Below are 13,842 nucleotides of genomic sequence, written 5' to 3'. Positions count from 1 at the left end.
GCCTGCTCCAAAGGTGTGTTATACCATCTGGGCTCAGATTAATTAGAAAATATCTTTGACAGAAAATGGTCAGCACTGTTACATCAGACGATACAACCATCTTACTGTCCTTGTGCTGTGACAGAGACCGAATCACAAAAGCAATTTAGGTTTAAAGTGGCTGAAACATATAAATAAGGCAGAATAGTTTCAAAATTTTTGCATTTTCAGAAAAATTGACATTAGAGGGTAACGTATCAGACCATGCACAAAGGAATTCAGTTCCTGTGGGAGTGAGTGAATCTCCTTAAACATATTATCTGTAGGTCTAGACAAACGGAAACATATGCAGAGCTCCTTTGGTCAGATAGTCGGATGAGGCATGTATTTAAGATAAGCTAACAAGCAGTAGCTGATAGAAAGTGAATTATAGTTTGACGAGCTCAAATGGTATGTCTCAGGAAAACCACTTTGAGCTCTCTTGTGGTTTGAATTAAGTGTTTCTCAACATTCTTCATCAGCAACGATGACCTTCTTTATAAAGTTTAAAACACTTGAAAGCTTAGGACTGTTAGGCCTGCAAGATCAAGGAGCTCTGTGTGTGCCTGCTCTGTATATCACATCACCTACTTCCTGCATACACTCTAACACTGACATTGTCACGGCATAAGATATAGGGGCAAATGCAAGCCATTCAGCCCATTGAGACTGCTCTTTAACCTGGTAGCCCTCAATTCCATTTTGCTGTCTGTTCTCGATTCCCTTACTGATTAAAAATCCCTCTGTCTCAGCCCTGAATATACTCCAGAATAGGGAGCTGCTCGGTTAAGACAGGGACGAGGAGGAATTTCGTCTCTCAGAGGGGAGTGAATCTGTGGAATGCTCTGTCACAGAGGGCTAGGTAAAAACAATGACTGCAGATGCTGGAAACCAGATTCTGGATCAGTGGTGCTGGAAGAGCACAGCAGTTCAGGCAGCATCCAACGAGCAGCGAAATCGATGTTTCGGGCAAAAGCCCTTCATCAGGAATCACAGAGGGCTGTCAAGGGTGGGTTATCCCTCTGTGATAGATCATCCCACAGATTCACTATCCCCTCAGAGAAGAGATTCTTCCTCATCGCTGTCCGAAATGTGCAACTCCTTTTTCTAAGCTTAGCTAATAGGTTAGGAGACAGTAAGGTCTGTAGATGCTGGAAGCCAGGGTCAGGAGATGAGGAGCTGGAGAAACACAGCAGGTCAGAGAGCACCCACAGGGGTAGGAGAGTCAGCATCTCAGGCTGAGACCCGTCATCAGTCCCAGTCCTGACTGGGACTCTCTTACTCCTCGGATGCTGTCTGACCTGTTGTGTTTCTCCAGCCTCATGTCTATTACCTACTGGGACTTTGTAGGACTCCAAAGGCCGTTTGTATTGTCTGGTGAGTCTAGAATGAAAGGGGAAGTCACATCAAACTGTGCTAAAGGAGGAATTTCTTCATTCAGAAGGTGATGGATCTTTGGCATTTTCTAACCCACGGGACTACAAAGCTCAGTTATGAAGGATGTTCAAGACAGGAATCAATAGATTTCAAGATGTTAATGACATCAACGGATTTGGGGATAGCGTGGGAAAGTGGTATTGGTACACATGCTCAGTCAAGATCTACAATGGTGGGACAGGATAGAGGGGCCAAATGGCTCACTGCTGCTCTATGTTCCTGAGGCGAATGGGTGCTGCCCATACAGATTTCTTGACACCAATATGGAACCATCTACACGGTGTCTGACTGCGCCAGGGTCCCAGGTTCAATTCCAGCCTCGGGCTACTGTCTGTGTGGAGTTTGCACATTCTCCCTGTGTCCGTGTAGGTTTCCTCCAGGTGTTCCGGTTTCCTCCCACAATCCAAAGATATGCTGGTCAGGTGAATTGGCCATGCTAAACTGCCCATAGTGTGAGGCGCATTAGTCAGAGGGAAATGGGTCTGGGTGGGTTACTCTCGAAGGGTCAGTGTGGACTGGTTGGGCTGATGGGCCTGTTTCCTCACTGTAGGGAATCTAATTTAAACTTTATAATCATCATTCTTAATAAACTTATGTAACATGTTCCTTGTAGTTCCAAGAATGATAATTATCTGCTTTTATCATCCTGTTTGTTCATGAAAAATATACTCATTTTCCAATAGAGGGCCTCAGATATTACTCCACTTCCATACTGCCTGCCGACACAATGGAGATCTGGATCATAATGGGAGGTTGGATCAGCATGGACGAGTTGGACCGAAGGGCCTGTTTCCATGCTGTACATCTCTGTGACGCTGTAAAGTTTAACAATCTGTAACACACAGTAACCTCCAAATGATTCACAAATCTCTCATGTATCTTGCACCTCTTATTATGATTTTTTTTTACCTTCTTCCATATCTGTCCCTTACATTCTATCAAGCTATTTGATGGAGAGGAGTTGGGGAATGCATTTGATGGGGACCACTCACTTAATATCGCTAACTTTCCAAATGGGAGTTGCTCTGGCAGAGATCATGTGATGTGCTCAGTATAATCCCTGCCTCTGAGCCGGAATCTCTGGATTCAAGCCCCAATCCAGGACTCGGTAACCAAGAAAGGGATGTTCATTACTCGGCCAAACAGGTGGTGTACCGACTTGCATATCCCTCCATGACAAGCCAATGGGAGATGGGAAGAGCAGGCGAGATCCTAGCTCAGCCGTGTCGGAAAGGAAATTCCAGCCTCAACCAGCACCATCCATAGACCAAGGAGACAGGTTGCATGTTGCCATAGCATAGCCCACTTTCTATTTATGTGTTTGTGTTACCTTGGTTGGTGATGTCATTTCCTATGCTGATGTCATTTCCTGTCCTCTTTCTCAGGGGGTGGTAGATGGGGTCTAACTCGATGTGTTTGTTGATACTGTTCTGGCTGGAATGCCATGCTTCTAGGAATTCTCGTGTGTGTCTCTGTTTGGCTTGTCCTAGGATGGATGTGTTGTCCCAGTCGAAGTTGTGTCCTTCCTCATCCATATGTAATGATTCTAGTGAGAGAGGGTCATGTCGTTTTGTGGCTAGTTGGTGTTCATGTATCCTGGTGGCTAGTTTGCTGCCTGTTTGTCCATTGTAGTGTTTGTTACAGTCCTCGTTACAGTTACCTAGTATGGGGACGAAATGTCTGAAAATGAACCTTCCAGATCAGCGAGCAAACCTACATCCAGAACCTCAACCTGAGCTACAAATCATCTCAAAACTCGCTAGCAATTCATATCCCTGAGCAGGCCAGCTGGCTGGGCAATGAAGTGCATCGATTGGTGCCAACATCAAGGGCTTGGAATTCCATATCAACTGCGGTGGGTAGAGGCAAAGGTTACAGGGGATTAATAAAAATAAACAGAAAAGTGGAGTTGAGGATGATCAGATGAACCATGGTCCTTTCAAATGGCAGGGCAGATTCAATGGGCCGAATAGCCTACTTCTAATGAGCTGTTCCATGTTGAAGCCGGGATGGGGATTGCTGGGACGTGGGCATTGTCGGGATGTTGGCGTTGCCGGGATGTTGGCGTTGCCGGGACGTGGGCATTGCCGGGATGTGGGCGTTGCCGGGATGTGGGCGTTGCTGGGACATGAGTCAGTCCTGACTTCAGGCAGAGAGTTGAAGAAGAGGCCGCTCTGCTTTCACACAGTTCGAACCGGATTTGAAGTGGGTGAACACAAGTGTTCCTGTGTCAGCTGTTGTGGTGCGATATGTAAAACCCTGAGCTGGAGTCGGCTGGGCTGTTGGAATTAACGTGGAGCATTTCAGCGGAGAGTTCTGAGTGAGCCAGGCTGCATGTGGCAAGGAGCAAGGAGCCGTGCTTGGATCAATTCGCTGGAATTTTTCCCTGATATTTTTCAGGAATATCCATGACATGAGCAGCAGGCAGCAGAGGATGGCCCACACCAAGGACAGTGATGGCCAGACCTTTGTAATCACTGAACCTGCACGTCATTCCTGAAGAAATACACTTTGGGAGAGACAGACCTCTTAGTGATTGCACCAGTAATAGGACTTGTGTTACCCAGAGGGAAGCCTTACTGACAGATTACCAACCCCCTTATCTCTTAACGAGACACTGGGGAGTTCCGGCAACATTTTGAACTTACTCACAGTCAACTGGGTTTGTGTAGCAGTGGAACAGTTGAACAGGTAATTCCAATCAGTTAAGCAGAAACAAACCCATCTCATTGAACAGGCTGACGGGGCTGTTCCTATATGTGAGACGTAAGGACAGCTCTAATCATAACTAAGAATAAATTACTGTGGGAAAGAGGGAATTAAGGAGGCACTTGCTCTGCTCAGTGAACGATGTTGTGATCATTGACAGAGGTACGTTGGTGGTCAGCACGGTACAGGTTGGTAGAGTAGGAGAGGGTGACATGTCAATGTGACCAGCCCTCAGGGAGTGCAACTGAAGCATTGACTAAAATACAAGCAGCAGTTCATCCAGCGATGAACGTTCGGTGAAGGATAGCCAGCGTTCTCAACAGCAAACACTGTATATCTCTTGAGTGCAGACTTTGAATAATTGTGGTAAGACTTCATGAGGAACACATTTTAAGATTGTGAAATCCCCATAAACATTATTCTGTCCTCCCACACATCTCACTCAGTCCCTGGTTATGAACAGTGCGCCATTCACACGGTTGGAAACCACAAGGTAAGACCTCGCTGTGGATCATGGGATCAGTCCACACCGATAAAGACCACTCCGCTCAAAATACCTTAGCAAGAGGTGAGTAACCCCATAGGTAAATACAGCTGCTCTCCCATTAGTCAGAGTCGGCTGCTAGTGAGTGACCACACCTCAGGCCAGGGGAGAGGTTGAGAAGGAGAATCCTCCACGATAATCTCAGCTGGTGCGGGAATTGAACCCATGCTGTTGGCATCACCAATCAAGCTAAGCTACTGGCTCCATTGCCCATCCCTAATTGCCCAGAGGATATTTAAGAGTCAACCACATTGCTGTGGGTCTGGAGTCACATGTAGGCCAGACCAGGTAAGGATGGCAGTTTCCTTCCCTAAAAGACAATGGTGAACCAGATGGGGTCTTCCACCAATCAGCAATGGATTTGTGTTCATCATTATACTCTTAGTTCCAGGTTTTTATTGAATTCAAATTCTACCATCTGCTGTGGGGGGATTTGAAGCCAGGTCACTGGAGCGTTACCTGGGTCTCTGGATTAACAGCCCAGCGATGACACCACTGGGCCCTCACCTCCCCTAGCGCTGCACTTTCGGACTTTTCTTGTTTGAATTGGGTGGCCTTTTGTGGTTCATTTGGTTTGTGCAAATATTTTACATTGAAAGGTGTTCGCCGGGGGCTGCCCATCTGATAAAGAGTCGAGTCAGCGAAGTTTCAACCGGGGTCATCGAGCAGGCAATAGAATCAAAGTGTCCTATTGCAATAACTTTCTGAGTCAGGTAAAGGTCAACAGGGTTTCTGCTTTGTCCATCAACAGCAGCTTTTCTGGGCAATCATAGGACTGGGCCAATTGTTCTATTTTTTTTAAACAAGTTGCCTGTCCGCAACTTTTAGCTTGTTGGAATGAAACAATTTTTTTTAAAAATCAGAAGAATGTAAAATACATTAAAACATACTTAAAGGCTAATTGCAAACTCCTAGTGTTCTTCATCTTAGCAGAGGTCTAACAATCTAATCACAACCATATTCGAAGTTACAATATAAATCTGATGGACTGGAAGCAACCTGCTGTTGAAACAAAGAACAAAACAGCACAGAACAGGCCCTTCGGCCCACCAAGAGTGTGCTGTCACATGTTGCCCTTCTAAACTGAATCCTTTTCGCCCCTATGCAGTCCATATCCCTCTATTCTCTGCCTACTCATGTGTCTCGGAGAACGTGAGGACTGCAGATGCTGGAGACCAGAGATGAAAAATGTGGTGCTGGAAAAACACAGCAGGCCAGGCAGCATCTGAGGAGCAGGAGAATCGACGTTTCGGGCAAAAGCCTGAAGAAGGGCTTATGCCTGAAACGTCGATTCTCCTGGTCCTTGGATGCTGCCTGGCCTGCTGTATTTTTCCAGCATCATATTTTTCTACTCATGTGTCTGTCAAGATGCCTCTTAAACATTGCTACTATATTCACCTCCTCTGGCAGCATATTCCAGACACTTACTGCCCCTGCTGGACATGTACATGGACAGCAGCGAGTTGAGGGGTGCGTAGGTTAGGTTATTTTATTTTACATTAGGATTAACCCTCAGCACAACATCATGGGCCGAAGGGCCTGTTCTGTGCTGTAATTTTCTATGTTCTTTGTATCCTCTGCATAAAAAAAAACTTGCCTCTCACACCTCCTTTGAACTTACTCCCTTTTACCTTAACCCTAGGTCCCCTAGTAATTGACATTTCTACCCTGGGAAAAGGACTGACCATCCATTCTATCTGTGCCTTTCATCATTTTGTAAACGTCTACCAGGTTGCCCCTCAGACTCTGATGTTCAAGAGAAAACAAACCAAGTTTGTCTAATCTCTCCTAAAAGCTACAGCTTTACCTCTGCAACTTGTATTTTCCACCTACCCCATCCCCAAGGTAACTGGTATGCTGGCATGGTCTTGGGGCAGTTGGTTAGCTCAGTTGACTGGATGGCTTGTTTATACAGCAGGGTGATGCCAACAGCATGGGTTCCATTCCCACCAGAGTGGAGCAGACCACAAAGGACCCCCTTGGCCAGAGGCACACTAAGCCTCAAGTTAAACCACCACTGGTTCTCTCCCCTGGGGGAGCAGTCCAATAGTCCACTCAGACTATGGCAACTTCACCTTATTATGGTGTAACAAATCCTCTCGAATGACCCACCAGACAATTCATTCAAATAAGAAACAGGGAGTTAACCTCAGTCTATCACTAACATGTCATTGGGCTTAAGAAACTATTCTTGGTCTCTAGTAGATACATGAATATATTTCATATTGATAAACTTTTTCAGAGCATATAACAAGGATTTCTTAATAAATTAGATTCCCTACAGTGTGGAAACAGGCCCTTCAGCCCAACAAGTCCACACTGACCCTCTGAAGTGTAACCCCCCCACTCAGACCTACTGTCCTCCGACTAATGCACCTAACACTATGGCCTGACTTGCACATCTTTGGATGACTGGAGTAAACCCACACAGACAGTCACCCAAGGCAGGAATTGAACCTGAGAGCCTGGGGGTAGGAGGCAACAGTGCTAACCACTGTGCCACCGTGCTATAAGGATTTCTTAATGCAATATGAAAATACAGCTCTATTTCTGATAGCATTGACATGAAGTTTCTCTCTCCACACTTGCTGAGTACTTCCAGCTGTTTCTGTTTGTGGTTCAGGTCTCTGGTTTCTGCGGGAGTTTACTTTTGTATTCACTCTCCATGTTGATTACATTCCACAGGAGCTGACCTCACCCTCTCCTCACACCTTTTGTGCTCTGACCCAATCATAGCGCAGGATGTGAATATTAAAATAAACTACCCAATTCTCCTGACTTACAGTCATACAGCACAGAAACAGACCCTTTGGTCCAACTCGTCCATGCCGACTAGATATCCCAACCAAATCCAGTTCCATTTGCCAGCATTACACTTTCAACCCTTCCTATTCATATACCCATCCAGATGCCTTTTAAGTGCTGTAATTGTACCAGCCTCCACCACTTCCTCTAACAGCTCATTCCATATACGCACCACCATCCGGTTCCGGACTCCCCCATCATCAAGAACATCCTTGCTGTGGTTATCCTATTTAGCTCTGTTAGATTTTATAGGTTTCTGTGAAATCTCCCTTCATTTTTCTAAACTACAGCATCTTCCCATACATCCGTCCTGCCATCCCAGAATCCATCTGGTAAACCTTCACTGCACTCCCTCGATCACCAGATCATCCTTCCTGGGATAAGGAGACCAAAGGTACAAACCCCTGCAAAGCTTACTTCCAGTGACTGGTGTCCAAGGACACCAAGTCTTGTTGCACCTTGCCCTTTCCCAATCTATCACCGTTCACATAAGAATCTGCCTTCCTGTTTTTGCTACTTAAGTGGATAACTTCACATTTATCCACATTATACTGCATCTGCCATGGACTTGCCCAGTCACTCAGCTTGTCCAAATCACATCAAAGAAACACTGCATCCTCCTTGTAGTCCCACCTAGCTTTAAGTCACCCTCACACCTGGAGATATTATGATATCATTACTATACATTGTGAATAGCTGGGCCCAAGTTCTGATCCTTGCGGTACCCCATTAGCCACTACCTGGCACTCAGATAAACACATGCTTATCCCTACTCTTTGGTTCCAGTCTGCCTCCCAGTTCCCTGTCCATGTAGTTTGCTACCCTCAATCCCATTCTCTTTAATTTTACACACTAATCTCCTACATGGAAAACCTTCTGAAAGTACAAATTAACCACAACCACTGGCTCTCCCGATCAACTCTATTATTAACACCCTCAAAACATTCCTATAGATTTGTCAAGAATGATTTCCCCTTTGTAAGTCCATGCTAACTCTGTCCAATCCTGTCCCTGTTTTCTAAGTGCTCAGCTATTAAATCTTTTATATTGGACTCTAACACTTTCCTCTACATATAGTCAGGCCCAACTGGTCTATAATTCCCAAGTTTTTTTCCAACTGCTCTTTCTATAAAGCTTTGCCACCCTCCGATCTATGGAAACTGCTACTCTTCACACACCTACAGAAGTTTTTACAATCAATGTATAGGTTTCCCTACAAGCTTACACACTACGTCCCCCTCTTAATCATCCCCTTTGTTCTTTTTTGCTGAAGTCTAACTTGCCCCCAATCCACAGGTTTATTTTTGCCAACTTGCATGGCCCTTCCTTGGATCAAATTCTATCCCAAAATTCCATTGTCAACCATTGTAACAATGATTACAGAACACAGATTAAAACTGTAGCTGCCACAGGGTCAAAATTCTCCAATCCGTTCTCGAAAGTGCATTGTGGGTCTACCTACAGCAGGTGGACTGCAGTGGTTTAAGAAGACTGCTCACCCCTCACCCTCTCAAGGGGCAACTAGGGACAGGCAAGAAATACTGGACCCAGTTTCCTGTAAATGAAATGGAAAAGTTTGGTGTGTTTTTAATTAAAGCAGCACAGCTGTACTCTCTCACTTTGTTGACACCAAAACGGAGAATTTGTGATTGACATAATCTCCCTCTTTGACTCTGAGGAAAAAGGCTTTCTGCTGAATTATATTTCAACTGCAATTCTTACAACTGATGGGAGAAAGCAATTTATTTATTTTTCAATATTTATCATGGATTTTCAAAAAACTGACAGAGATAAAGGATAAGGTGCTTGCTTATTCCCTGAGCATTACACATCCTCATATTTACCTGCTGGCTCTCTGATCACACTCACTTTCTCTGAAAACTGAAACCTGCGGAGAAGTACACTATTGTAGAAGCCAAATAACTCTACGTGTAGGTCTGAGGTAATGTCTAAAGACTCACCAACCATTTACCGGTTGGTGTGCTCTGAAGAGACCAGTTGTGTGGGATGGACACTGGCACTCTGTTCAGACAGTAAACGCTACACTGAGGTTAAGGAATAAAAACAACCATATTCCTGTCCCAGCCTGTGAAATATTGTCAGTAATAAATGGCACATTGTTACTCTAAAAATAGCAGCATCAGCATGACCCCATATCACTCAGAGTTAGAACAAACCTTGCGCTCTGTATAAAAAGGGCCATTCTTTGGAGGAGCTGTGGGGGACAATTCGATGGCTTCAGGTTCATGAAAGATGACTGTCGGTAAGGGCTCTTTGCGAAGGGTCAGAACATTCAGCTTTGTCTTCAGCATGGTCTGAAAGTGCTGGAATGCAAAAAGAATAAATGAGTGATTTTGGAATTATCATTCACTGTCTTAAACAACATCGGGATTCCCTTTAGTCAGAGGATCCTTACGGCAAGATTATAAGAGGAATTCTTTTTAACAATTACCAAAAAAAAAACCAAGCAGATCAAGACCTCAGGTTTTTGTGCATGTCAAAAGAAGAACAACATTTAATGTATGACAATGACATGGGTAGTTGGAAAATCACTTGCCCTTGAGCCAATGGTGCATCAATATTGGAATGAGGACCAGTGAAATATTTCAGAAAAAAATTGTTTTCATTAGCAATAACAAATGAAATGTAACTGTAAACATTGTGCAATGGGAAAAGTCTTGCTTAAAAGCTTTGTGCAGCTGATGGATAATTTGGACGGCAAACATTAGAAATACAATAATGAAGAGTTCACTGAAAGGGCTAATAAAACTTCTATCGTCTTCCGACCTATCCTGGTTTGAGATTTTATAACAATTGGCACAACAGAGTAGTGCGCGAAGCCATTTCAAAGGGCAGTTGACCACGTTTCTGTGGATCTGGGGTCATATCTTGGCCCCCAGCTTCCTTCCCTAATGGACAGGTTTCTCCCTCCAGCAATGGCTTCATGGTCATTAATAGATTACCAATTCCAGACATTTAATGAATTCGGATGCAATCATCTGCCAAGCTGGGATTTGAATCTAGGTCCCCAGCGCATCAGCAGAGTTTCCTGGATTAATAGGGCCAGCGATAATGTTACTTGGCCATTGCCTGCCCTCAGCTGAACACATTGCAGAAGGATGTTTCTCCGTGTCTCCATTATTTGGTTATCAGCGTGCAGGCAATTCTGGACTGAGTTACGTCCTGCAGATGAATTCCCTTAAGTTCTGACCTAGGAACCGTTGGATATTCGATGAGCAACATTCACTTCCAGCTGGAAGCCACGTCTTATGAAATACAGTTTTGTGAGCTGTATCCTAACACTCGATGGGGCTACATGGTCCACACACTGGATAGATTTTAAAGTCCTTTATGAGGTTTGGATCAATATACAAGGACATATATGGACACTTGTAAATTTGAATGGTTTCATTTTGCCTACTGTGCAGGTTTTTATTAGATCTTAGATCATTTTCAATTCCAAAGGATTTTAATTCTATTACGTATTTCATTTCCCCGTCATACTTTGAAATGACTTGTACTGAACAATGTCTATGTCGAAAGAAAGAATACCATTAAAACAAAAACAATAACACAGCCTTAATCCTACTTTATTCTCTAAGTGAAATCAAAAATCTTGATTAAAGACCAAAGTTTTAGTGCATTTCACAAGGAGTAATATTCTTAAACCAGCAATCCAGCACAGAATGACACAAATCACTAAAGTTCTTTAGTGTCCATATTAGAAATGCTCAATGAGTGTCTCAATCATAATCACACAGTACAGATGAGGCCCTTCAGCCCATAAGTCTATACTATCTGGTACAAGTTCTGGCAAACTCTTCTAAAGATCTTTCCATGTTGTCTCTCTGAGATGAAAGAAAAATCCCGAAGAACAAAGAATAACTGAAAACAGCTCACTTTCCATGCTGAAAAACTGGGAATGAGGTAGACCTATTACTGGCAAGTTGGAACTGGAAGAAACATCACCACAAAGAATGTGATAATGACTTGGGCACTCTTGGTGGGTTTACAGGACAATCCTCCAACCTACAGGGCATAGATTTGAAAGCAGCCAGTCCAATGGGTTGTAAGATCCTCTATTAATAATCCAGGAATACTCTTAACCTAATTCCTAGGAGCATGTTATGTAAAGTTCCCACTGCTCATGACTGATGCAATAACATATTCATCTCACTTAGAGACAAAGTCAACAGGGGTTGAGGCGTGAAATTGGGATGTTACGCTAACAAAGATTGGGGGAGGGGAAATTGTTTGAACTTTTATGGTTGAGGTACATTTCTGGAGAACTGCAGAGAGAAAAGGCTTTATTCTCCCTTGGGAAACGTGACGTGTCAGAGTGAGGGATTGCAATCCTAAATTTCCTGATTATTTTATCCAATTTGTGTATTTATTTAAATCGAAATTAATGAGCCGTTGACAAAATTGTATTGGAACGCTTTGGAGCATGATTTCAGGGAATGCAGTTTTTATTATGAACCAATATCTACAAACTGTGTTTAAACTGCATCCTTCAGACTGTCACAAGGTGCTTCACAGGAGCGTAATAATTAAAAAAAATACATCTGAACCACCAGAGGAGATGTTAGGGACAGTGTCGAAAAGCTTGTTCAGAGATCCCTTTTAAAGAGAGCTTTAAAAGGCTGAATGGAAGGTGGAGGTGTTGTTTAGGGAGGGGATTCCATTCAGAATGGCCTCTCTCTTTCATGAGGCTTTACTGGGAGGTACTGGCAATATCTCTGGGCTGGTAATCCAGGACCTCAGACTAAGGTTCTGTATTGAGATACTCACATTTTCCATTAGTCTGTGGCTGCATTTTCTAGCTCTGAGACTTCACTGCGTAACAGTCTCTAACCACTGAGTCTATTCACTGGCACGTAAAGCAGAGGTCCCTCTGTTAAAAGCAGATTAAGATTCTGATCCTACATCACTGTGGGAAGGAAACGGGAATAAGAGCCAAGATTGTTTAAAACCTCAACGGCAAATTCATTCGTTTGGACTATCGCTGATATCACTGGACCAACACCAACGTTGGCAAACATTCATCCTCCTGCTCAATAACAAGACAATAAACTACCCAAATATCTAGTTGGTTGTAGGTCTTGGAACATTTGTGACTACAACACAGTCTTAACCTTACCCTATTTTCCAATTGAAATCAAAAATCTTGATGAAGACCGAAATTTCAATGCTTTTCACAAGCAGGCATATTCTTAAACTTATTCCTGATGAAGGGCTCATGCCCGAAACATCGATTCTCCTGCTCCTTGGATGCTGCCTGACCTGCTGCGCTTTTCCAGCACCACACTCTCAACCCACATCCTTAAAGGGGTAGTCCAACACAACGTGAGAGAAAAAAAACAAAGTTGGATGACCAGGCGTGATCATATTGAACGGTGTAGCAGGCTTGAAGGGTTGAATGGCCTCCTCCTGCTCTATTTATTACATGAGCAACGCTGGCAACATCATCACTTGCTGCCCATTTCAATCTGACAATGACCCAAGGGGTTTGCTGAACTTCACAGTTAAGGGGGAATTGTTTCTGATTGGAGTTAAAGGTCAGCTAACCAGGAATGACAGCCGATCTTTTTTTCTAGTGAACCAGATGGGTTTTACGACAAAAGTCATCATGGCCAAGTAACTAGCTTAACATCATAGAATCGACAATAAATTTCACTGAGTGTACTGCTCAGATTTAAATCCATGTTTAAAAATCCATTACCGTCATGTCACCAACTCCTTCTCAATGTAAGCATTATGTAAAGGAAAATTTTCAGTTTCAGAATAAATTATTAGCATTTTATATTTACTTAAGCAAGAAATATTTTGGTTGGTATTTTAACCAACATCTGTATTCAATTTTCTATAAACACTTTATAAAATGCCAGTAACTTCTTGGTTGTAGATTCAGCCACTTACCGTCATTTTGCAATAAACCGGAGGATCTGAGCTACAGGGAGAGGCTGAACAGGCTGGGGCTGTTTTCCCTGGAGTGTCGGAGGCTGAGGGGTGACCTTATAGAGGTTTACAAAATTATGAGGGGCATGGATAGGATAAATAGACAAAATCTTTTCCCTGGGGTCAGGAAGTCCAGAACTTGGGGGCATAGGTTTAGAGTGAAAAGGGAAAGATATAAAAGAGACCTAAGCGGCAAATATTTCACACAGAGGGTGGTACGTGTATGGAATGAGCTGCCAGAGGATGTGGTGGAGGCTGGTACAATTGCAACATTTAAAAGACATTTGGATGGGTATATGAATAGGAAGGGTTTGGAGGGATATGGGCCGGGTGCTGGCAGGTGGGACTAGATTGGGTTGGGATATCTGGTC

The 13,842-nt window shown here is 43.7% G+C and overlaps 1 protein-coding gene across 1 annotated transcript in view; it reads right to left on the bottom strand.

Annotated features, from left to right (window-relative positions):
* Positions 1–13,842, bottom strand: part of pid1 (phosphotyrosine interaction domain containing 1) — a 137,629-nt gene that overhangs the window by 64,066 nt on the left and 59,721 nt on the right. The window contains exon 2 of the mRNA XM_060833994.1: positions 9,691–9,837. Coding sequence (XP_060689977.1) covers positions 9,691–9,837 — 147 coding nt within the window. The remainder of the gene's footprint in view (positions 1–9,690; positions 9,838–13,842) is intronic.

The sequence above is a fragment of the Hemiscyllium ocellatum genome, chromosome 13, assembly GCF_020745735.1.
Source record: "Hemiscyllium ocellatum isolate sHemOce1 chromosome 13, sHemOce1.pat.X.cur, whole genome shotgun sequence".
Lineage (NCBI taxonomy): Eukaryota > Metazoa > Chordata > Chondrichthyes > Orectolobiformes > Hemiscylliidae > Hemiscyllium > Hemiscyllium ocellatum.
This window is presented reverse-complemented; position numbering and strand designations above follow the sequence as displayed.